This window comes from Varanus komodoensis, unplaced genomic scaffold, assembly GCF_004798865.1.
Source record: "Varanus komodoensis strain SLA01 unplaced genomic scaffold, ASM479886v1 scaffold12, whole genome shotgun sequence".
NCBI lineage: Eukaryota > Metazoa > Chordata > Lepidosauria > Squamata > Varanidae > Varanus > Varanus komodoensis.
The window spans coordinates 16,205,560-16,232,317 of record NW_025335349.1 but is presented as its reverse complement, the minus strand read 5'-3'; the positions used below and the strand labels follow the sequence as shown (position 1 = coordinate 16,232,317).

Below are 26,758 nucleotides of genomic sequence, written 5' to 3'. Positions count from 1 at the left end.
CAGCAATGGCCTATAAAAGTGTGAATGAATGAATAAATAAGTAAATAAAGCTAAAGCAAATAAAATGCTGTTTTTTAACTGCAACACTTCAGGTTCTAAATGTGATATTACATGTTTGAATGTTTTCAGCAGTTAGAGAGCTCAGCTATCTACATCTTTCTGGAAAAAGGCTGGGCCTGAAGCTTCACATGCCCCTTGTTTCCTGTGCACAAAGAATGGTTTATTTGGTTGAGCATTCAGTCACAGTATGTCTCATCTGCAATTGTTACAGTCCAGGAAGTGGCAAGCTTGCCTTTTCTTTAGCTTCAAAGTTGATCCTTAGGAGTTCTGAGCCCACCACTCCTAAATTCTGGCCAAAGCGTATGCTGCTCTTATGAGGCATGGCAGACTTTTAAATTTAAATCTATTAATACTGTTTTAGAAGCAAATTGTGATAGAGCACTTACTGTTCACAATAGCTGTCGGCAAAATGGATGCCATAGCAGCTTGTTGTGGGAGCAACTGTATTGAGTCCAGCAGTCGGGCAGGATACATCCCATCAGTAAGCGTCATCTGACTGGCAGCTTGTAGCCTTGAGTCAAAATCCACAACAAAGGCAATTAGCTCTTCACCCTCGGCAATGGCTTTTGTCGTCGTGCACCAAAGCTGGCCCCCTACGCATCAGGATACACAAAACCAGAGAGATTTAATTGGCAACTATTATAATGTGCAGAATGTTAGCAGTAGTGCTGTGTTCTAATTTGACTGGTTATATTTTGCTGAAGAAAGAAAGAAAGCCCCTGCTTTTAGAATTCCCTTTTTGTCTTTACAGGAGTATTAAGTGATGCTGTGAGGCAGCCATGCTGAAAATATATCTGGAAGCTGCGTAAACCATGGCAAAAATGTATGCCAGGCAACACTCCTTTAATTCGTGCATGATCCATTTTTATGAAAATTGGACAATCTTGGAACACCAGTAGAAATAAATAAACCTTGACTGGTCTTTTATTGACCTTCCAGTTCTTCCCCCTTCATCTTTATCATATGCATTGTGTATATGCATGTGTATTTCTGTATAGTATGGAAGTCATACATCACAAGGATCCGTCCATAGGAAAACAAGTAATAAACCACAGCAAAATATAGACCCATAAAGTCATTTTTACCCTTTCCTGGAATTTACTGCCATCTTCTCGGGAGGGGGGTGGGATTGCTTATGTAATACATCCATCCTTGCATTGACTGTTTTGCTATCTCTGCGCCAACCAAACTTCCTATTCAGATATGCCAAAGATCTGTTTCATAAAGCCTTCTTCAAATAAAGCTTTGTTTAAAAGGGGAACTTTCTTCAAACAGTGAGATACACTATAGCTCTGTATTGTAAGTGTCACATGGTGTGCATTAAAAAGAAAATTAACTATGCAAGTAATGCAGTAATGTATTTGAATGTGATAGTGAATGCTCATTTATTTAACATGTTTAGACAGGCAAAGCACTTATATTGTGTTATCTCTACTCTCAGCCCTAGATACATATCCAGTACTGTTATAGCTGAAATTATGCTGCATACTTTATAGGTTATAACACTTTTTCTTCTACGGGTTCTGTATATATAGGAAAAGCTATATGTTGTATTAATTAGGCAAGAAAAGAAACACACAACTGGGTACCAATTTGATAAGTAATATTGCTATGTTTATCTTTCAGCATAACTGACTTTTCAACTTCACTTCATTTTTTTCCCTCCTCAAAGAGATTACAGTTTTAAAACAACTTGTTGCAAAAATCTGGTGGAAGAGATAACAACTGTGTATGATATGCAACAGCTAAATAGAAGAATTAGGACATTGTTGTAGAGGAATCTTGGACAATTAATTAATCCAGTCCTATTAGCTTTCAAAGATGAGCAAACAAAACAACATAACTGACAATATGTTTGAGAAGGAAAAAAACTAAGGCTGAGCTCTCAGACCTCAAAGTGATAATAGAAGTTTCAAAGAAGAGAACGTTTCTTTGCATTCAGTCATTGCTAGTGAGGCATCTGGATTTGGCTATAACCACTGCAACCAAATTTATTATGGACATTATAATGTCAAAATCCCATGCTTTCCAGAACTGAGAACACGAAGTTGCTCTCACATGGCTGATTTACTGCTACTAAAGGGAGAAGGGGGGAAAAAGTTCCCTACTAAATAAAAGAAGGGGGGGAAGCAGAATAAGGGGACTAAAGATTCTTGAAGTTTCACTTAAAGATTGACTTAATTTGAATGATTTTCCCAGATTGCCCAGATTGGTGTATTACTAGGTTTCCATGTTGCACACTAGATTTTTTTGGGTACAAGATACAAACAATACTGAATAAGGGATACAAAACTACATTAAGCTGCTTGCAAAGACGGTTTGCCTGCTACTACCATTAATCTTCTGGATAACTAGGAAGAGAACAAGTCTGGAATTCCCCTTGAAGAAGCAATGTTTCCACCGACATTGTTGAGCTGCATGGAAGTAAACGAACATGCAGAACTCAGGGCTGACGTGAGGTAGAGCCGCAGAAGGTATCCTCTCCCTGTGTCAGTTTGTCAACTTGCCAAGTACTCAAAACCAGACAAATTCTTTTGGTGCCTCAAAACTATTTCTCTCTTTCCTGACAGTAAAACATTAGAATAATAAATGAACAGCTAACAATGTGTAGTCCTTTCATGACACCTCAAATCAGCAGCCTGAGGCGGGTCCCTTACTCTGACTAACAGTAGGGTGGCTCAGACATCTGCCAGTAAAATTATATATGGCTGCAATCCTTTGCACACACATGCAGTTAAGCAACAGACTTGGGTCACGCATTTCTTAAGTAGTTCCTGCCAATACTAGTCATACTAATGGGAATATATACTAGTCGTACTAATGGGAATATGTAGTTTCTTATATGGCATACATGTATTTACACCACAGAATAACATTGCTACCAAGGTTCTGTAGCATTTTTTTCAACCACTAGTCTTTCTGTTGTCTGAATTGCTACTTCTTTTGCATGCAGCAATTTCAGCCTTCTATCCAACTGGCAGTTCTACTTCCATACACCTCTTCGAGCCCACTTATTCTGACATGCTTTCTGCTTTCACTTGACCTTGTCTGGATGCAAGTCCTATCACATTCCATTTTGATCCTGGTTATTTGTAAAATGAGGCAATAAGGCTAAGTGCTCAAAACCAGACTAAAAATCATGAAATCGTGCCTGCTCTGCCTTTGAACAATTTAATGACCTTTAAGCAATGGAAGCAGAAAAGGCCATTATAATGTACTTCAGTTTCCTACTTTTGTCTCCCTCCTGTGGGCAAAACCAAATTCTTACATCCTACTGAACAGGGTAGAAAAAGAAGGAATAGATTAGGCAGTTGCATCCTCTCTTGCTCCAAAGGGTAGGTTTTAATTCTAACCCTGGCAAACCTAACTTGAAACAATAACTGATAATTCAGTTTGTGTCAAATGCAAGGTTATCAAAAGATGCCCCTTGCTCCTTTTTACTTCTTTGGTGCTCCACTAATGCAACCACCACCTTACAAAAAAAAGGTCACTAGCTAAATTCTACATCTTCTTAAAAAAAAATCTGAACAAAAGACATCCCAGATTGTCTGCTTTTTGTAATGTTCATGAACCAGGCTGTTGTGGAAACAGATCTGGTTCCTAACAGGAAATATATAAATGACCCACATAATTGCTGTCAAAACTGGAAAGAAAAGAGTCACAGTTCAAAGTTGATTACATTTTGGAAATTCATGCTTCTATTACAAGAATCGGTTGCCTCAAAGATCACTAAGTCCTGCCAATTTTTTTCCTTACGTGCTCTTTTTATTATTTATGAAATCAGTGCCTGCAGAATGTCATGCAGACCTCTGCAGATAAACTCTAATTAAGATTAAGACAAGTCCTTTGGAAAGGATCCCATCATTAGCAAACATGATAAACACAAAAAATACTCCCTACTTGTCAAACCGGAACTATTCAGTCGCCTAACAGTGTTATCTGTTGCTAGGCTACAGACCTGACAAAAGCTCAATTATATTGTATGGCCATACCTATAGCATAGTGTCTAAGGAAAATGTATCTCATGTAAAGGCATAGAACTTCAGCCAAGCTATCTGAAATTCATGGCTCTTTACAATAGCAAAAAATTGGGTTAATAACTGTGCGATGCATTGCAAAACCAAAGCAAACCAAACCAAACCCTGAGATTTCTTACTTTTGCATAATCCTTTCTAATTTATCTTTGCGATTAATAGACATTTGTTTGGTAGCAGAAGAAAACACAAGCAATAGTGAATTGTAAACCATTAAACTATATTTTGGGTCATCAAATTATGGAAACTGAACTCATCATGATCTTTATGCGTATGTGCTTGGGTGTGTGTAAATCTGAGCCAATGAAAGCCTTAGATATACACTAGCATATACCCATATCCTAAACACATCATGAAATTGCAACTGTGGGCATAAGTCCATGTTGCAAGTGGCATACTTCTGGTGAACACATGAAGTACTTCTACAGAGTGTTACAGCAGTTCACACAAATGGCCTGCCATAGCAGGGTTTTGTCCACATGGCATGTTTGATGAGGCAGTTGGACTAAAGATTAGATGTAGTAATTGTTTTATTTCTACATAAACTGCCTAACTCAGGAGCTTCTTCAAGGTGTTGGAAACTGCAGTATGTGCACGTAAATATACTCCACTGAAGTCTACACTGGGGGCTATTTTTAAAGTACAACCATGCAGCCTCCAACATGTATTTGCATGATGAAGACTATTTGCAGTTGGGCACTGGCAGAAATTTGGGTGGAAGTTTGGACCTCCGGTTGGCAAAGGTGCAGCAAGCACAAAGATTGGGACTGTAAAGCAGAAAAAGCTGGCTAGTCATTTTGACTGTGTTTCCTGCTATCAAGTGTCCCTGCCCTTGATTACAACAATAAATGTTTTAAGAGAATTTAGTAAATATTTCATCTTGATCTGAGATTTTGGTACCATATATTGGCACTAAAAGGAATATCAAATACAAAGGCTGTATGCATTGAATGGTTTTCAAAGAGGATTCTTTGCTCTTGGGAAGGCTTCTGTCCAAGTGTTGCCATATTACTTCCTATTAGTCCTTCTCTGTTGTTTTTAACAGCACTGGCTTTCAAGGGGAATTGCTAAAAATAGTTTAACTTTCCTCCCAAGACAAAGGCAACGGTGAACTGCAGGGAAGCAACACTTTCTCTGGATTTTGAGCATCTTGGAAATGGTGAAATGAAATCATGAAATACAAGAAACCAAGCTCCACCTATTACACCAACAGAGCTTTGTTAACCATCTGAAATGGGACTCTTGCCATGCGAACATATGATATCGAGATATTTACCAAAAAAAAAACAAACCCAAAAACAAGTTGCTCTCGAAATTCTGCTTGGCTGCTAATCAGCCTCCGTCTGCAGCCTGCAGTACAACCAAGTTATGCAGATTCTCCCCCCCCCCCACTCTGCTTCTAATTTGTGTGTGCAGTGCCTTTGATGGTCACTGCGGTAGCAACAGAAGTGTCCATTTCCTGTGTACATATGTTTTTGTGAAGGAGGGTCAGGAGACTATCAGAGCTCATTGAATCGACAACTTGCATTAGTCCACAGACTTCAAATGACACCCAGGCACAGCAAGTCTTGCTACAATCTGAATAAATAGCTTCTCTTTTGTGGAATGACGTTTTAAAAACAGCGCTAGAAAGAATATGTTTGCTCACATGCCTCCTTCAAGTATTTAAAGGGAATTCACAAATCCTCAATTAGAAATTTCCCAGGAGGAAGCTTCCTGTGCATTTACTCAACTATATAGAATAACTTCTCTGTACCAAAAATGTCCCCATTTATGCTCATTGGAACAAGCCTGGATTTCTCAGTTTTGACATTAACACACTGCATATATCTATACAAAGCCACACTGTTTAATTTTTTTAAAAAAAATCTAATAAATTCAAATCCAATACTGTTGAAATTCTTGACAGTAGAGTAGTGCAAGGAATGGAACTTATAAATTATGTGTGCCCCTATTTGAAAAATGCTTTGGAGGTTTCTTTGTGCACTGGCAAATACAGTAGGAATATGAGGTATTGTGTAGTTCCTTCTGCACAGTACCTGATAAAAGAATAAAGAGCTTTGACATATTCTTAAAACAATAGAGGAATTAAAGAGAAACAATGGGCCAGCTGCTTCATTAATACAATCAAAAGAGAGCCCAGCACAGAGGAGTCCAGATAATTAAGCACTACTCTTTTAGACCTTCTTTCAATAATAAAATTGCTTAAAATTTATTAACTACTTCACAGTTATTAGATAGATCTGTGCACTTGTTTATTTGGGTTGATTAATGCCTTTTCAGTATTCTTCAACATGCCAACTCATGGTTTATACACATTTTTGAATAAAATAATGTAAAAAAACCCGATAGGGATCTGTACTCTACACAGCAATAAATCAAAAGCATTTTGTGAACAGTCTTTCCTGTTGCTAAACAATTCTAAACATTTTTCACTTGTATATGTGCCTCCTAAATATTTGGTAGAACACCTATTTTTCTTCCGTGTGTATACTGAATAGCCCATTCGCATCGCGGATTTCAGCAACAACTCGTGTAAATTCATATTTCTGTAAAATTAATGCAAAGTGCTTTCAGTATCACAATAAGATTAACGAGATGATATTGTAGAGTTTTCCTATATTTGTCCTTGTTTACTGATCAAAGAATGTTGTAAAATGATATTCAGCCTCTGAGCTTAATTTTTGCTCTAGCATGTACAAACTCTGCAGTCTTTAGTGGCAGGCAATGTATAATTTGTGTGATTAGACTCTGTCCAGAGCTGCGCAGTTGTTTCTTCTATTCCTGAGAACACGTCCAGCGTATTTATTCTTGTACTGTAACGTGCAGCACAAGACTTGTATTGTTTTACCTCTTTACAGTAAAAAAACAAAAAACAGAAAAACTAAGCACCACTAAAGCAGCGTTGCTGCAGAATAGATTCAGTCTAACTATGTTGTCTAACCCACTATACACTTCAAGGTGGGAGAACTTTCCTTTGTTTCTTTATAAACACCTAATGTGTGAACATTAAGGGGACATCCTACCTTTTGTTTTGGTTTGTTTCACTGTAGATGTCAAGTTTTCTGGGTCTCCTCTCTATAGCAAGAGGTTAGAGCAGAAAATTGACACACCTAAGCAGTAAATTGACATTACTAAGATCCTTCATATGCAGCCGATGTTCCAGAAATTGCACTTGTTCTCCCTGAGGAGTATCCCTTCCTCATGACATTGCAAGTATTGCTCTTTTCAATTTGGGGCAAGTTTAATCAGCAGTTTGCAAGGTGACGGGCTGTGCTTTTGTTCAGCAGACTTAAAACCAAATACCTGCTGCATGTGCTCCCACTCAGACTCCCTTGGATCTTGGGGAAATCTACAGCATCGTCAACATTCTCAGAATCTGACATGGAGATTTTGCAGCAGATTGGGTTTTTCAAGTTGTACGAGTTCTGCAGATCTGTTTTTTAAAAAATGATCCCTTTATTTAATTTTATGCAAATTTAGTAGTACAAAAGTAGCAAAACAAAGCAAAAACCTGACCGGAACCAAGCAAAGATGGATTGGGTCCATTTCTTTCAAAATAGTGCATTCCAAGCTAGAAAGCTCAGACTCTGAATGGGATTAAGAAAAAGTAGCATTACTGAAATGCCAAGGTTAACAAGAGAGATTAGTCAAATGGCTGCTGAGAACCTCATTGCCTCTGGTGTGAGGTATAGGATGTGTCTTAGACATTGTAGAACAAAGGAATGCCAGAGAGGGAGGGGTGTAAGCTCATCAGTCCAGTGGTTTATCATCAAGTCATACACATGGATCAATAATGTCTACTATTCCTACTGTCTGGCCCAGAAGAAGCACAAACTTCCCTGCGGGTGGAGCCAACCTCTTTTGGAGTATAAGGAAGAAGCATGATTCAGTTTAAACTGAAAGCCTGAGAGGGGGAGGAGTTAACTTCACCAATCAGAGGGGCCACTACTTTGACAGATGCTACTTGCTAACAACTTTTTTATTACTTTGCGCTGCAAAGCTGGCCTGAAGAACCGTCCTACCTCAAAGACTATTTTGAAGGCTTTAACCTTGATCTGCTGGAAAGAGAAAAGGAGATATACAAGCTCACAGCAGGCTAAAGCATGAAAATATTTTTCAGGATTTTACTTATTTGCAGGTTCTTTCTTTTGCCAAACTGTTTATCATACATAGTTAAGGAAATACAAAAGTAACACATTTTCTATTTTGCAAGCTTTTCTTTGCATGCAAAGGGCTGCCTCTTGAAATCTAGCACTGACTAGTGATCTTTCCTTTATAATACTGAAATATAGCTTCCAGAAATGAAAGCAGGCTGAAGCAGCCTGTTGCTCAAAAGGAATCTATGTACCTTGCCATGTGATTTGCCTTATTTTAACCTTATTGGCAGTCTATGTTTTATGATTATAAGGATTTGTGTCTCTGTCTTTCAAGTAAGTGCTGAGTATAGTAATTAATGCAAAGTTCCACTAGATTGAGATACAAACTACATCAGTCCTCAGAAGAGGAGGAAAGAATTCACAGAAAAATAATGTGATACATTTTATTTGCCTTTCCCCCCTGATTGAGCTGTCACAGCTTATTTACCACTGGGGGAGATAGTTAAACTCATATTCTTAGAAGTTCTGTGCATTTTAAGAAGCTTATAGGTTTCCTTCTGGGACCTTAGTTCAAATCCTGAGCTAATCAGAGTCAATACACATCCTTCTATTAGAAGGCTGTAAAAACTGTCTTACATGAAATCATTCCAAGAGGACCAGTGTCCAGAATACAAAACTATTAAATATTTGGCACAAATACTGGGTCCTTGCTTATAGGCATCTGAATTTAAAAGGCCATATCCTTTCACTGACACAAATTTAGGTCTCCTGGTTTTCAGTTGAAAGTGATGCCTTTCTGCAGGCTAAGATAGTCTCTCCATTTGTCCAACAGCTGGGCTGAATGTGTGTTTTCATGAACTTCTTAGAAATAATTCCTTACCTCGGGCAGCTCATATGTTTGATTTCCTACATGTAGGGGTGAAATAGTAACTGTTGGTGCTTTCTAGACCTAGGGGCTTCCTTAACCTGATATACTTAAGCTGACTTCTCAGTCACTTAGAAAGTAAAGTCTGACAGGGAAATGATTAATAAACAAAATAATAAACAAAAAAATGTGTGCATCTGGACTGTGCTGTCCATTGGAGGGGTGCCCTGTGCCATTCAGTGAAAGCAGCAAAGAAATGCACATGTGGATCTGCATATTGAAATGCACGGGGAAGCATTTAAGGGCAGGGGACATTTGCATGTACACCATAGTGCTTCTCGTGTGTTCATTAGTCTGGTGCGGAGCATATTCGTCTGCATCTGGCACTGTTCTTTAGCTGTGTCCTCAGCATTGTGCAGTACCCTATGGATTTGGCTTCATTTTTCCTCCATCAGCTCCTGCTATAGCCTTTACTACAACTAACAGCACACCTGAAGCCATATACAGGTGCACAGGGGCTGCCAATCAGCATCCCTGCATGGTCAGCATGATTTCTAAATGACCAAGGAAGATGTGTTTGCATACCCCTTCAGGCAAGCTGTCAAAAATCAGGCTACAGCTGATAAACTGATTATAAAGCTGCTTAAGACTTTGCTTGTAAACAGAAGCATTTATCAACTAATAATTTGCAATAAACTGACGTAACTCCCAGCTGAGCCCCAAACTGTAATTGTCTCTACCATCTGCCTATTAAAATACCATTCTTCATCACCAAGCAGGAACAGACGGGAGAAAATCTCAGACAACTATGTAAGATGCTAGTCTGTTATGAATAATCCATGCAAGCATCATATCCTTTAATTACAACTCATAGGTTGTATACACTTCTCTTGTTGCATAGCATTATATTCTTGTGTGTAGAATTATTATATGCATATGACATGCTCCTAGAGGGAAAAAATACAAATTAATTATAGTCTGCCCATCATATTAACATTTCTATTTTAGTCACTCTGCAGAAATGTTTTAATGGCAGGTCTCTTCAAGGACAAACCTGCAGAGGAAACTCTCATCTACTCATATTGTTTGTTTCATTATCCTTCTTTAATATCCATTCTTCTGAGTAATGCATGTGCTCCAGCTGAATGTCAGTACAATGTTTTGGAAAACTGTAGTGAGATTTTGTAGGAAAGTGTACGTATTGCACAAAAATATCAAACCGGGTTGAATGGCTTTTGAACATCTAGAGATATACTTTTTGGAAACTTGACCTTTTGCATTATTAAAGAAAAAGAAGAAATTACTGTTCTCGTTCCTGAGAAGAGCTGATGATATTTGATTATTCATACAAAGAGATAAAGATGCTGTAATGGGTCAGTTATTATTTTTAGGCAAGCCATTGTGCTTGTCTGGTTGTGGCACAGCTGGGCCATCAGACTTCTGAATCTCAGCTATGCTGTGCTTCTTCCGGGCTGAAAATGCGTGTGAGCTTCACCATCCATCAGTCCACAGTGCTGTATAGCACAACTGAGTTGCAGGTCAGGACTTTTCTGCAGAAATATATATGATTCAGGTGTCCCCATTCTATTATTTAATATGCTAAATATGACTGTTTTTAACTAGCACTTACATACTATTTACTTGAGTGGTTTTTAACCTGGATTTTACCATCCCAGGAAAAAACAACCTGTCCTATTAGAAGGCGCTAATATCTTCCTCAATCATCTTTTTATCACAATTGCTTCATTACCTGGAGTATTTTAATAGATTATAATTAAGTTTAGTTTCAATTTCAAAATGTAGAAACACCAACTAATTGAAGAGTTAGTTAATTATCTGCTTTTTAAAAAAGTGATTAATAGATTATATTACAATATCTCTGCATAAAGGTGGCTTTTTGAGATACTGATGAAAATGTAAGATAATTTAGAATTTAATAAACAAAAGTTACCATTGTTAGAAGGAAAGTAATATTTAATATTTTCTTTTTCATTTTCTATTCCATTACAATAGGAATCCAGATCTCAAATAGCTCAAAAACAAAACAACACACATTGCTGTCAGTTCTACCAGTTGAAATTTGTTGTTGCTAATTAAATTTTGCCCTCATTTGGTAGTCAACCAAAGCCTAACAAAAGTCAGAGTTCTGTTCAGCACAGTTGATCTTACTTATGCACTGGATTGGCAAGAAACAATGCCAGATGCATATTTGTGGTTCTCATAAATTTCTAGTGACAATGCTAATGTGTAGACTCACATTCCACCTTAGCTCTGCTGATATAAAATGGAAGCAGTTCATAAGGCTGCTATTTAATTAATTAATTTCTACCCTGCCCATTAGCCAGGATGTCTCTCTGCAAGCAGCTATGCCACATGCTGTATCAGAAAGTTCTTAGCAAGTGCAAAATGCATCATTCATATGTTAGCCTATAAAGTCCTTTTGAGAAGGGGGTGATAATAATTAAAACAACGATCAAAAGGAGAGATTACTCTTCCTCTAATAGTTTCCTTTCTTTATCCCAACCATGACTAGTGTTTATCTTGAATGCATAGTTGCATGGGTGAAAGCAGCAGATAGGGAATTTGGAATGGTGTGAGGAAATGATTGGAAGGAAGGGGGTTAAGTAGGCATGCCCCGAGCCTCAAGAAAATCTGTCCCCCCACACACAAACATCCTTCCTCAAATGTTTGCAAGCAGACTTGAGGCTGTGAGCCACCAACTCTTCTTCTCAAGCTCTCCAGGAAGTTGTTTTTCAGCTTTGTTCTAGAATCTATGAAGAGAGATTTGGTGTTCCATAGTTATTTCGTATTAGGATTAAACCATATTCCTACTGAACTGATATCATACAATAGCAATAGGAAAAAATGCATGGCTACCTCTTAGTAAACTTAGTAAAGAATGTACCATTCCAAACTTCTAGCACTGACAACATCAGATAATTCATATTTTCATGGCACAAGGTATTACCTTGTCACAGTTTTGTACTTGGAACTTTCCATACACTGGAGAGGCAGGCAATGAGTATCAGTGAAAGAACCTCTGCCATAAATGGCTATCTCAGCAGTTCAGTCTTATTTCTGCCGAAGCCAATAAGGCTACCATTTAGATGCAGCTAGGAATGGATGTTCAAGCAAAGTTTAAGCATGGCAGTTCTCCAGGTGGCCCCTTGAAGCTTGTTCCATCATGTGTCCATATCAGTTGGCAATTCTCTTTTTTCCTTTGTGCATGACTATTTTTCATGTATTTACATATTTTCCAAATGTACCAATCAATATTGCATATCTCATTCACATATCTCATTGCTTAAATGTATTTTATGCATTTTCAAAAGTAAGGATTTTTACGCAGAGTTTTCAAATGAAGGCATGTTGCTGAATATTTCTTTGGGATTTTATGCATGGATCCTGTTTTGAACATATAAGTGCACTTTGCCCATAGATTGTCATCCATATTTGGTTCAGGAGGTATAAACTGGGCAAATCATGCTCAAAACCAAACTATTTTCCTATTGCTAGATAAAGTTTTATAAATGGTCAATACTTCCTTTCAAAGTATATAAGGAATTCATCCATTTACCCAGCATTAAGGGTATTTATTAAGGGTACAATTCTATGCAATTCATGCTGCATAGGAATGATGGGAATTGTAGGACTTTTCCCTGTCTAAATTTGCATAGGATTTCTGTCTAAACTTTCATGGATTACGCCTTTACTGACATAACTATTCTGTCACAAATTATCCTTCATGAGAGCAAGTTTTCTTCAAAGAAAAAAGAGAAGAAGAAATTGGCATTCATACATAAAAGAGCAGTGGAAAATAAGTAGCATGTTATGGTATGAGAGGAGGAGCTTGTTTTTAATATAGTCTTGCCTTGTTGATATCATAAAATGATCAATGATTATTTTGTCACACTGATTTGCTTAATTTGCAGCTCAGCCAGCCAGATTCTGCAGGAGGAAGGCTATTTCTTCTTGCATTAACTTTTAAAAGATAAACATTTGATAGCAATAATAATAATAGCAGCAGCAGCAGCAATAACAGTTAAGTCGTCAGAAACAAGCCATCAACTTCTTCAGCTTACAGTCTTTGAAAAAGGAGTGAAAATACAGATTAAGATCATTTTAATGGAGATGTATCTTTCTCTTCCCTAGCTGGTTTTGTTTAATTTATTTAAAAACAAAAAAGTGAAGAAAAGAACACATCAGCTTCCTGCCCAAATTATTCAAGAAGTTGTAAAATGAGGAGAATGCATTGCTTCTATGTGCTAAGAACAATTTGATCTCTACTCTTTTCCCTGATAATCTATTTATGTATATTTAGGTTTCAGCAATGACTTTCATGATTAACTCCAGAATAAAGCTATGAGTTTATAAAAACAACAATGAACATTTGGAAAAATAACCAGCTTGCCTGCAGATGGCATCCTATGCATATCATGAGGACTTCAAGTATAAAAAGGAAACGAAGCTATTATTTATTTAATTTCATACTACACTGAACATATGCATTGTTGCCTCTATTGTTGACAAACTGAGAGTTTTTTACAGGGGTTAATTAAGTAGTCTTAGGGCTCAGTCCTATGAAAATTTAGACTCAAAAAGCTCTTCAATCCCCAGTATAGTTGGCTATGGTATTCTGGTTGTTCTATGCCCTTTTTCTGTCTAAACTTGCATAGGATTCCACCTTTATAGATCTTTATGTGTTTGGACAGTGGTGGTTGTTTTATTAGCACATTTTATCAGAAGGAATCATTCTACAGGACCCCAAACAAGATTTGAGTAGATAATGTCTCAGTCCTAAATCCCTTTAATTGGAAGCAAGTGTCAATGATTTCAGTTAAACTTTGTTTTAAGCCAGAGTGCCTAGGAAGACCCCCTAAAGCAACAAAATATCAGCAATATCCAGACAAGACAATATGTGAATTGCTAAGATGCCATTCCCCACAATTTCTCAAAGTCAAGAGACAGTGGTTCTGAGAATTCTTCTGCTAGTTCATTTCTTACTCTAAGATGCAGTTCATTGGGCTCTTGAGATTCAAACTTGTTCAATGTAATGAAAGTAATATGGTCAAATGAGTCCAAGGTCAAGGCCTATCAGTCTTGCCCCTTTTTGCTTCTAGTTCACCTTTGCCAAAGCCATGTGCACTTCTGCCTTTTGTTATCTGTTATTATTACTAAGCAGCTGAACCACCATTTATTTCCTTTCCTTTCCTTTCCTTTCCTTTCCTTTCCTTTCCTTTCCTTTCCTCCTTCCCATTCTTTCCACCTTCATGGCCAGGCATTTACCCAGAGTATTTTTCTTTCCCTTTATACTCCCCAGTAATGAAAGCATGGATAAGAAAGCTGTGTGGCTTCCAAAATTCTTGAGGTTCCTTCCCAAAGCTTCAAAGTCTGATGTGATGTCTTCAAAGTTGTTCGCACATGGATGAAAAGGAAAGGATACATATCACTGGACTTTCACATTCCTTTGGGTACATCTCTATTCCTCCTCCAGGGAAGCAGCATCCCAGGTGAGTCCATGGGTCTTTGCAACATACATGGATTTCCATCCTATGCAGCAAGGATTCCCCACAGCCCTGATATCCACACCTCTGCTTGGCAGACCAGAATCCTCTTGCTTTCTGCTATACAGGATGCCCTGTTGTTCTTTCTCTGCAGACTGACCGTCAGTCTTATCCTCAAATACCTAAAAGTGGTTCCATATTTCATTGCTTCCACTGGTGCAGTGTGAATGGACAGGAGCAGGATGCAAGGAGACGAGCTGGGGTCACCACCAGCATTCCTCATAGGATGGCAGTATTTTGCTTGTCCCCTTCCTGTCTCCTCCCTGCCCTCCAGTACTGGATTCTGTGACCTTGCAGCTGCAACTGGCACAGAATGAACCACACCAGCTGCAAGGATGGCAGGAGGGCATTCCAATGTCAGGGTTCCAGGTCTGACCTCCAGCCACATTTCTAAGGTTGGATTCTGACTTTTCCTATGGCCATGTGGCCACAGGATTGCACTCTACATTGGTATGGCTTGGACTTCAGCCTTAACTCTACTGAGAATAAGTTACCTTGACTTCAATTTCTGAATGCAGAGTTAGTGTCCTGTGCTTTTTGCTCCGAAGATAAACCTTTTCATTTTTGTTCCTAACATTTAGATTCCATTTTTTAAAACAGTTTTGCTTATATTCGTTATTTCCGTGCTTGCATATCTTAGATGATTAGTGATCCTCTCCGTTAATGGAAAGTGCTGTTCTCACATTTAGGAAAAGAAAATTAAAGTGGCTTCCAATTGTCTGACAAAAAAGACTTGTTTTAGACAATACAGTTACATAAGCAGGGCTGTCATGTGTCTGCAGTTTGCATATACCCATGAAATGCTGGCCCTTTCTGACAGCAAATCTTATGCATGAAGTCTAGCTAACAGGAGAACTCTTTATTTCTATGGGGACAAGACAGCAGCACAAGTTAATTAAACTGGTAACACTGTGATTAGTTTCAATCAGGGATCAGCTGAGGCTGGAAGTTGTAATGGAAGGTGTATTTTCCACAGACATGAATACGGATGATTATTTTATACACACACACCCACACACATTTTCTGTGTATCCAATAGTAACTGTGACAAAGGCACACATGTGTTAGAAGCGTAGACAGAAAGTGGAATTCCAAAACCCCATCTATCTGTTTTAAAACCATTATCATGATGATTTATTGGCTGCTGAGCAGAGCAATCCTGTGAATGTCTACTCAAAAGTAGGTTCTACTGAGTTCAGTGAGTCTGATTAAGAGTATATAATATTCTAGCCAGTATAAAAACCCATAAGGATATAACTCTTAACTCTGGTTCAAATTCTGTTTTAAACTTCTAAATATTTTATATTATGTTTTGCCGTGATGTAGTGTGGGGTTTTAGTTTTTGTGAAAAGCTTTGGATATTGGCCAGCATGGATGTCTAAGCCATGGAAAGTGTGTAGTGCACAAACTAAGCAAAGTTTGGCATGTATTAAGTTACATTTACGGTATATTCATTTCAACAGGAAGTACATGTGCTCCTGTCTATCTTCCACTGAATGAACTGAGCATTCTTCAGGTTGGCTGAATTGCGTTTGTTGGGGGTAAACAACAGCTCAGAAATGGTTCCTATATTGATGATTCTGAAAGAAAAATATAATGATGGAAGCTTTTATTTAATTCTTGACTCACTCTTCTGATCACAGGATGACTTCTTTCTGGGCAAACTATTTCTAAGATCACACATTATCAGACATAATGCATAGCTATCCTGAGATTTCCTGACTGGATATCCGGATATGCCTACAGTGTGAGTGCGAGTGTGTGGTGAGAGAGAGAGCACTTCTTTAAGAGTTATTTTCCTGATAAAGATCTCTCTCTCTCTCTCTGCTTTGCACACTGAGAGAGAGACTCGGACTCATATGCTGTTTCGTAGGTGACACACAGGAAAGTGACAGAGAATAGCTACTTGTAGCTCCCACTCTCCTGATGGGGCAAACAGCAGCTTACTAGGACTGGCCCTACAAGTAGACAGGTGATTTGGGTTATCATGAAAAGGCTAACAAATTACAGGGTAATTTATAGTACTAGCAGGGAAAGACACCTGTGGGATTTTCTGCCCAAAACTTGACCAAACTTCAGTATTATGCAAGATAATTTTGATTGGAAAAACAGCAACTGAAGGGTTAAACCCCTGCAACCCCCTCCCCCAGCACAACTAATTCACCCCATCTGTGTATCAGTTAAAGAGAAGTTGAGAAATCACAGCTCTTCTACCTGTATCACATGAAGGCACAGCAAGAGCAACTAGGCTAAGGCCTCCCTGAATCTCCTGTTTCCTGCAGCTGCACCTTCACTCTTACTTACCTGCACTTTTCAACAGGTGCTGACCACTCATTGTCCTTGAAGAGCACAATCAAGGCCAGCAGATGAGATTCTGTGCCCAGTGACTGCCTCGAATCACACCTTCTGTCCCCACTGCTTCCCTGAGGGGGTGTGTGGCTGGGTGACTTGAAATCCAGACCCTGCAGGTGTACAACTAGTGAGCCCCACCTGCCATCCAACAGCAATTTTGGGTGGTCCGGTTGATAGTATGTTGCTTTTCTGGGCAGGGGCCTTGGGTCTGCAAGTCACCACTTTATTGTTCCCTAATCAATGCCTGGTAGCTCAGATCAAGTGGATGTGAACAAACAAGACCCAAAAGAATCCAGACGGGATGGAAGTGCTAGCAGTTAAGGATTCTAGAATGACTGTGGATATCCTCTGTCCACCTGCCACTGTTTCACTAACCTTGATGGTTGGGTTACAAAGCTGCTGATGCCATAATTGCTGTAGACATTCATATAGCATCATATCCTCATGCACTAAAAATATATAGGGGGTTTGTCTATTGTTTCCTTCTCGTGTTAATGCGCTGAGCGAGAGGGTGGAATCCCAGAGGACTTGTCCTTACTTTGGCTAAAATCTTGGATCAGCCATCTTCCAGCTGTTTCACCTTTTTTGCAGTTGACCAGTAATGCGGGACCTTAGCCATGCAGCGCAGGTGCAAAGAGCGGACGCTGTTGCAGAAGGGCATCATAAGAGAACTGAAGTAACTTTGCTGAGTGGTAGCATTAGTGGCACTACACCCTTTCCCCTTTGTGCAGGTTAAATTGTCATTGTATTTTAAAAGTTATAAACTGTCTTGATATTCTGATTCAGTAAGGAATAACACATATGTTACATGAAGTTGCTTTCAATGTCATTATCATCTTTGATATACAGCATTAACCCAGCATTGCAAAATCTGCGCTTACAGTATGTGTCTGAAAGAGTCCACCTTATTGTAAACCAAACTATCTGAATTTTCCAAGGTACAAGGGAGAATTATTTTGGATACCTCAAATGTTTGGATTAGTGATGTTATCTTGCACACACATAAATGCTACACAGAATAATTTCAAAGAAAAGGGGGATAGCTAAAAAAAAACCCAACCCTCCATGGAACATTTCCTACCGATGCAAATGAAACCTTCTCAGCATAATCCCAGGTTTACTCAACAGTAAATCCCAATGATTTCAATAAGGCATACTCATTGAAAATGAGCAGGAGAGGAAAGGGTTTAATTCTTTTTTGACACTTGATCATTAACCATTCCAGCAAATGCCCTTGGCATTGCTTATTTTTTACATGCACATATAAAATTCAAAGATGCATGTAATATTACATCTAAATTAGCCATAAGGAATGACAATGTGCTGGAAACTCCAGAAGTTTCTTCGTTGTTGCTCACATCATTGATTGCTGTGAAAAGCTACAACAGGTTAATATGAATTAATCTGTGAAGCAGAATTCTGGAGAAGATCAAAATGGTCCAAGATTGTAATGGACAAGGCTATAGGAAAGCAAGCAAGCTTAGAAACACATTTAAAGGTGAGTATGAGCTAGTCAAATGTAGCTTGATCTGGAGTAATTGCTTACTCCTGTCCCTTCTACACATAAGTCATTACAGTCTTTCTTCCAATATTTTAACAAAACCATTTCCAACTTATTTCTGTCTGTCACAATAATATTTTCATGAGGAGTGTTGTATCCTAATTCCTTCATTTGAATAATACATTCATTTTTAATTACTGCAACTTGATCTCAGATTATTCAAATAACTGTTTCATTTTTTATGCTTACCCTGACCCCAGTGTATTTATAGGCTTTTATCCTTACCTGATACCAGCGTAATGTAATTATAGATTGTATTTTAATCATCTACTATATCCTAGCGAGTTTGTTTAAATAACTCCAATCCTGAGTCTTTTATTTCTATGCCTTTTAAAATTCTACAATAGCATTCTCATTGCATAAAAGCAATATTTTTGTAGTTTACTACAATGAATGAACATTTTGCATGCATTGCTGCCCATGTTTCTCATTTGAATTTTAAAAAGTTACCACACGTAGTACTCTATGTAAAATGAAAAAAGGAAAGAAAAAGGGGGGAAAAGACTTGTAAACTGGTCCAGTGCTTTCTTTAATATTTGCTCATACCGTCTTTTAAATGCATAAACATTTAAAAAAATAAGCAACTTGTTTTCCCTGAGTCACAAATATAGGTTGTGCATTACTACTAAGAGGCAAATCCTCATTGGTGCTCTGAGTGAGGGGTCATTATTTTTGTAGCTTGCCACAATTTGCCCATTCTGGCCTGTGATTGTAATATAAGCAATGTCAAACCTGTTTTTAAAATGGCTCCCCAATTATGCTTTAACAGATGCTGAACTCTAATCATGAGCTAATACAACTTCTAAGTCTCAGATTAAATTTGAGAAAAGAGCAAGATTTCAGGTAGCATTCCATATTTTCTTTGATAAATATTTGAGTAATAATAATAAACTACCAATAATGCATTTGGATGAAAGCATTTGGGTAATACATGCAATAACAGAGAAAACCTATTCATTCATGTACCTCTCGCACTCGTGTTTGACTTGAAAAAGTCATGACAATGTGACTTTATAAAACAGTAAACTTTTATTCCACACTTATTTCCATATCGTAGAAGCTGAATGTCTCTTCCTTATTGCCAATGGAAACAATAAAATATTTTGCTGAATGAAAGGGAATTTCCCATAGAAGGCCTACCCAAGGTAACCCATGAAACCAAATGCAGGTCACCAGCAATGGATGGTGACCCACGGAAGCTAATGCCAAGCAAATCTCACTGACTCCTAGGCTTTGCATAAATAAATAAACTTGGCAGAAATTAATGGCACCGTACTGTGTCCATGACTAGAATCAAGACAGAATTAGAAAGTAAGACCCATGAGGAATGATTGGGATATATTCAACATGGAGACTAGAAGGTTAAGGGAAGATAGTTGAATTTCTGCAGAAAGTGGAGCTCAGAAATCTTATGGAGCCTCATAGGACAGCACTAGAACTGATGGATGGAAATGGCAAGGAAGCAGATTTCGGATAAACACTACTAAAATTGTTTGTTAGTGATGCAGTCTGCCTTGGGAACTGATGAGCAATCTTTTGGAAATATTTAAGGAGAGGCTGAGCAGCCATTTCACAGGGATGTTGTAGCAGAATTCTAGATTGCAGTTCCTGCATTGATAAGAGGGTTAGCCTAGGCAGCGGCCACAGTCTCTTTCAATGCTATGACTCTGGGTTCTTCTTTAACTTGTTCAGAATATCAGAATATTAATTTACCCAGCTTGTAACACCCAGATGTTTTACACATCAAATATCATTTCCCTGAGATGTTCTACTGTTCAGAATATACAATAAGGTGCTGGGCAGGTATTTTTACTCAAAGTTGATTTTGGAAAAATATGGCAACATGATACAGTGCTGCTATTTAGAACTCTAATAAATCAGTATTTTTTTTTCAATCCTTTTTCAATTATGCTTGTAATTGCTGATCTGCTACCAAGTAAGCTGAAGTAAATTTGTAGAAAAATACGTAAAAGGATAGAGAGATTCACTGCAAAGTTAAGTAGCATAGAGAAATATCTTGAGTTAGTAGAAAAAGGCTTCTAATGGCAAAGGAGCTTCTAACCTATGTAGGAGTAAAATTGACTGAATTGGAACTATCACATCAACACTGACCAAAAAAATCACTGTTACCAATTATGGGCAGTATCTGATGCTGCCCAAGTCCTGGTGGTCCCCAGTGTTTGTGTATTAGGGCTTTTACATTTCAATTAGCAACTGTCTAAAGATTTGTTTCCAGAACAGGGCAAGTAAGTCATGCTTGCATATCATAGCTCCACCAAGCTGTCCCAAGCTGGATACAAGCATTATGAAGCACTACTTCAATTGGTTCAAAATGGAGCTGCCAGGTTGTTAACAGGGACCAGCAGGTATGAACATATAATGCCAGTCCTTTACCACTACAATGGCTATCAGTTGAGGTTTGGGCCCAATTTAAGGTGCTGGTGATGACCTATAAAGCCCTAAACAGCTTGGATCCAGGATACCTGAAGGAGCGCCTCCTTCCATATGTGCCTTCCCACTCCTTAAGATATGAGGCAGAGGTCCTCCTCCGGGAGCCCTCCCTGAAGATTAATAGGGTGGCTACCTGGAGAAGGACCTTCTCTGAGGTGGCATCCTGACTGTGGAATATGCTCCCCAGAGAGGTTTGCCTGGCACCATTGCTTCATTCTTTTCTGTGCCAGGCTGAAACTTTTTATTTTCCCAATATTTTTAAGGTTTAACTGTAATTTTAATATGGGTTTTATTGTCAGAATTTGATCAGGATGTTGTGTTTTAATTTTTGCTTATTTTATTTTCCTTACTGTTAAACTGTCCCAAGACTTCAGTAAGGGACGGTCTAAAAAAGTTATAAATAAATAAATCCCTGTTGCACAAGCTGTAGGTGCAAATCAGAATTAGCAGAACTCATATAGTAGTCCTGCTGCATTCAAGACAAAAACAAAATCCAACTAGAATTTATACATAACTGGTATTCATTTTCAGATAATCATGAAAGCTTTGTTAAAAGAATAAAATAACAATGGTCTTCATATGGTTCAAGAAAAATCTGTTGAATATTTAAGATATAATATTTTAAAATTTCCAATTAGACTTTATGGTGAAACAACATGTATATTAGCATTTCACAAGGCTGTAAAACAGAACTTTTATTCATATATGGATAGCTGACCTGCTACTTCTGAATGGAAATGGATCCACAATAATGTCTCTATCAAGTCATATATGTGCTATTGCAGAGAAATGATCTCTAGACAACAGCATGGGATGCAGTCTCAAGAGTGAACAAGCACAAGCAGAAATCATTTGCAAGTGGCATTCAATGGTGCAGCAACACTCCTTGGCTGGGCAACTAATTGTCAACGAATTTAAACAAAAACTCCCTTATGTCTACAGTTTATTTCTAGATTAAGATGAATCCGACATATGGAAGAATATCACTGTTGTGCTTTAGCTTTTATGGTAATCCAGTCAGTGTTCTGAATCAAATACATGCATTGGCTGTAAGGAATTGTCCCTAAGTTTATGGGACATTGGAATCAGACCTTAGTGTGTGTGCTGGCTTAACGGAATGCAGCCTGAGCTGTATGAAATCTTTATGAAGTAGCATTTATGAAATATCCCATTTTTCCATATGGTCCCTCCTCTTCCAACACCACACCATCATTTGGTATGCACCTGGTTTTTATATGCTGAATATTGATATGATACAATATTGTATTGTATTAATGTATTAGATTTATATACCACTGAACTGACAAAAGCCCTCAGGCAGGTATACATTCATAAAAAGCTATGAAAATCATAGTAAATCTGATTAAAATATTAACAAATATTAAGAATATTAAATATATTGAAGCAATGGTAGTAAAACTGATAATAGAAGCAACAAATTAAAGGTGAAAAGCTGTATGGAAAAGGGTGTGTTTTGCTTTCCTTTGTAAAAAAAGGCACCAGGCAGATTATTCTGTGAGCACATATTGCAGCTGGTTGGACACGAAGCTACAGAGAACAGCCTTCTATCTTGTGCATTTGCTTACACCTTTCACTCACTCACACACACACACACACACCTCTTGCGGTGTGCCATACTGTCTCAAAATGTATGCACAGGTTTGCCATTTCTCTCCCTCGGTCCATCTGTTCTAGCCACTTTGTGTCCAGTCTGGGGAAACATGTCCCAGTGCAGACAGGGATTTGTGACTCTGTGGTAGCTTTGGGTGATGAATTTGTTCACTCGGAGTTGTTCTAGGCCTACTCAGTCCATGCCTCCTAGAACCAAATAGGGAAATGCCTGCAATTTGCAGTTGCAAATCTGTACATTTTTGAGTTTGTGATGCATTCCGTGAAAGGGAAAGAAGTGTCTGATAATATATGCATAGTTGAAAAATGCACAAATAATGTCACATATTGCACATTTCTAAAATGTGCATAAAGATGTCTTAGTCAACAATGGCATGTATCCATTAATTCATCTTTTAGAAATGAATTTGCACACAAATATGTGCAGAGTCACTGAAAATAAATCTATGGAACAGACTTGGAGGTGGGGAAAGGAGAAAGTCTACTGAAACAGAGCTTACATGTCTGTTCCATAACATTCCTACCCAGGTCTTTGTTTCAGTGATGCCAAGATTAGGACCAGTTTGGTATATGGGATGTTTGATAGTCAATGCTCTCTGAACCTCTTACCCTGTAGGACCTTTCCTATCATAACTTATGATGTGGCCATGTCTCTGGTAACCCTTTCATGAATAAGACTCCTTAATTCTTGTATCTAAGGAATAATAGTTTAAAAATTAAGCATGGAAAACATGTGCAATTATGGGTAAAATTAGTCACAAGTGTGCAGCAGGAGGACAGCTTGAATACATTTATGGGCTTAAAATCTAAATTTGGACCACATATAGTCCACACACCTCTTCCACAATTGCATGCAATTTCTGTAATTTTGTGGGATAATAATAAGAACTTCATCGTGTAACTATTTGATTCTTGTAATTGTTTCTTGTAAATCCAAGGCTTAGATCCCATGGAAGTTACTACTGTGGAAAATGACTGAAATAGGCAGATGGTAAAAAACCTGAGATTGTATTTTTCTGGGAAGGAAAATAGGACCTAAATGTCTTATTCACCAGAAAAAAACACATAGGGGATAGTGTTTTCCTTTGTTATCAAGATAAAAACAGTTGGCCAGATCAGTCATGGCACTGCAGCCAATGCAGGCTTTGCCCAAAACCCTGAAGCAGAACAAAAGCAGCTTTAGTGGAAAGTAGCCACACTCTTTTCTGAACCAATTCTTCATTTCAGTGATGCAACCCATCTAGGCAGACAACAAGCACACAATGTCCAGAATTTCCAAGAAAGCACTGAATCAGCATAATGTCTTGGGGCTACAATTCTGAAGGAATCCTCTAAAAATGAAAGCTATCTTTTCCAAAAAAGGAGCCCTCAAGGAGGACGTGTGCTTTGCAGGTGGGGAAGGAACACCTGTCTTGCCTCAGGAAGCATCCCTCTCCAGCAAAAGGGTCCAAACTAGTGTTGATTTAATTTCCATTTGCATCCCAGAGTGCCAAAAGAGTGGCAAGTGATCCAAACATATGAAAAGATCTGAAATAGGCTTTATTTAACTGATTTCATATCACTAAACTAAAAACTTCTAAAAAACAATGAATAATGGCAAAGGAGCTGGCCCCTTCCTAATATACTGGTTCATCTTCTGTGATTCACGTATCACAGATTCATTGTTTCTGTGTGTGCAACATTATGTTCCCAGCTTTAGTTAGGTTTGCTTTGATGATGATAATATAATAGCTTAAAGTTTAGAGATAAAAATATAGAGGCGTCTGCTTAACAACCATCAAACACTCTTATTCAAATTGTTTCTTCAGTCTCTGCAGTAAACAAAATGAAAACATAATGATGAAAATGGCAAAATGGCTTCGGCACAAATGATTAAGATTTGCTGTAATGCAAGGAACTGTAAGTTCTCTGAAGAAACATACTGCAAGGATCAAAAGTGTTGGCATGAGAAGTCACCACATCATCTGTCCTTAACATCGCCTCTTAGAGAAGTATAGGGAGAACATAAAATAAGCCCTGTTCCCACAAAAAAAAACCCAAACCTAAACCCAAAAACAAACAAGCAAGCAAGCAAGCAGGACAACATAATACATAAGCCCACTTCAAGGTTCTGGTCTTAATTTACAGAGCCCTACACGATATGGGACCATAATAACTGATGGAACACCTCTTTCAACAGTAGTCTGCTGGACAATGTGATTACAATATGTGGCTTGCCTCAAACTGCCATCTCCAAGAAAGGCTGAGCTGGTGGTGACAAAGAGAAGGGCCATTTTGTTGGTGGCCACCATCAAAAAGTTATGGAAACCCCACTGGGGCTCACCTAGCATAAACTTTAATATCCTTTCAGTACCAGGTTAAAACCATCCTGTACCATAGTAATTTAATTAGTTCACTATTATAATGGGGCTTTGTTAACTCCTTAAACAGATAATTTAATTTGTATAAGCTATTGTAGAACCATTTGTTTTAAATATGTTTTCAATTTTTGCATGTTAATATTTTAAGATATTTTTATTACAGTCTGTATTTTATATTGTATTTCATTTGCTGTTGTAAATGACCGAAAGAGCTTCAGATATTGGGCATCATAGCAGTAAATAAATGAATAAAGTCTGTTAGAAGATCAACCATTGCACATTTGATTTGCTAGAATCTGTGTTCCTTTGAGCAAGATTTCCACAGTAAAAAAAAAAAAAAAAAAAAAAAAAAACATTTGTAGGTTCCTTGACTCAGCTTTTTAACCATGCAGGAATTTTCTTAGGCTAATATGTATTTTTCCCAAATGACAGCCTACATACCACCTGAGCTTCTATTACAGTGGTTTTAAATAACTTCTTAGTTTCCTGAAAAGATTTCATCATTCTGAATTTCAATGTCCTTTTAAGCAACACTTTCATTTTGTGAAAATTTCTCTTTTAAAATTTATTTATTATTCAAATTTCTATAAAGGTATCTAAATGGTGGGTGTAAAATACCAATGGTATACAAAAGAATAAAACCATACAAGTGGCTTGGTACAACTCATTTTGCAAAAAACTGAAGGCAGCTGGGCTGCACTTCAAGGAAAATCTGTGTGAAGAGACGAGTTTTAAGAAGAAATCTAAACGTCTAAACTGTGGGCAGCCTGACTAATGTCAATTGGTAAACTATTCTAGACAATGGGTGCTGCTACATTAAATGCTATTCTGCCAGCACTTGACCCACTGAGGAACAGAGAGATGAGCTGGCCAGCATTGTCAAACACTCTGCCTTGCTGTTCAAGTGCAGGGTCCCCTGAGGATGGAGCCAACAGCCTTACTAAAAGGGGAGGGGGGACTGTGGGGAAGGTTCCAGTTTGGATTCAACTCTTTCCATGAGCAGAGGCATATTCTCAGCATGGTTACAGGCTCTTTAGAGTTAAACAGGTCTGTGAATGGTGGAGTTACAATAAGAGAGCTACATTTCAAGATTATCTTGGATTTTTGGAACCCAGAGGAAGGAGGAAAAGAGCTGACTCATGACGGCCTGTAGCCTGTAGAAGTGATTGAATATTCACTATTGGTTGAATATTCTAGACAACATTCCAGTATGTCCTGGTTGAATCTGATAGCTGTTCACAGTTCCCAAGGAAATCAGCAGGACCTGTGGACCTGGAACACTAAAAAGGTAAAGGTAAAGGTTTCCCCATGACATTAAAGTCCAGTCATGTCTGACTCTTGGGGGTGGTGCTCACTCCACCTTAATTAAAGGGTTGACTACCTTCCATGATAACTTTGGATAGACAAGCCCCCACCATGTCAGCCATTTTGTAAAAACAACACATTCTCACAATTTCACGTGTGTCCACTGACCTACAATTATTGGGCTACCTTACTTTAAGTTTTTAATAGTTCATTCTCTTTTATCTAATTGTTCTATGCATTCTCCTTTCTGGACTTGCTAAAGATGATTTGTTAAATAACTTCAAGCACGACAACAGTTCTAGCACTGCCCATGGTTAAACTTGCCATGTTGTGCAAGATAGGACATGCATAGCAACAACTCAATGGGAAAAAATGTATCACCATTACTAGCTTAGATCCTAAGGTGACCCTATGTGACTGGAAGGATTCCCAAATCCTCTGGGAAGGCTTTTCTTTGTAACAGTAGATGGCTAAAAG

The 26,758-nt window shown here is 38.1% G+C and overlaps 1 protein-coding gene across 6 annotated transcripts in view; it reads right to left on the bottom strand.

Annotated features, from left to right (window-relative positions):
* Positions 1-26,758, bottom strand: part of ZFPM2 (zinc finger protein, FOG family member 2) — a 357,598-nt gene that overhangs the window by 9,609 nt on the left and 321,231 nt on the right. For all 6 annotated transcript variants that reach the window (XM_044421773.1, XM_044421774.1, XM_044421775.1 and 3 more), the window contains one exon: positions 447-653. In XM_044421773.1, the coding sequence (XP_044277708.1) occupies positions 447-653 (207 nt within the window). The remainder of the gene's footprint in view (positions 1-446; positions 654-26,758) is intronic.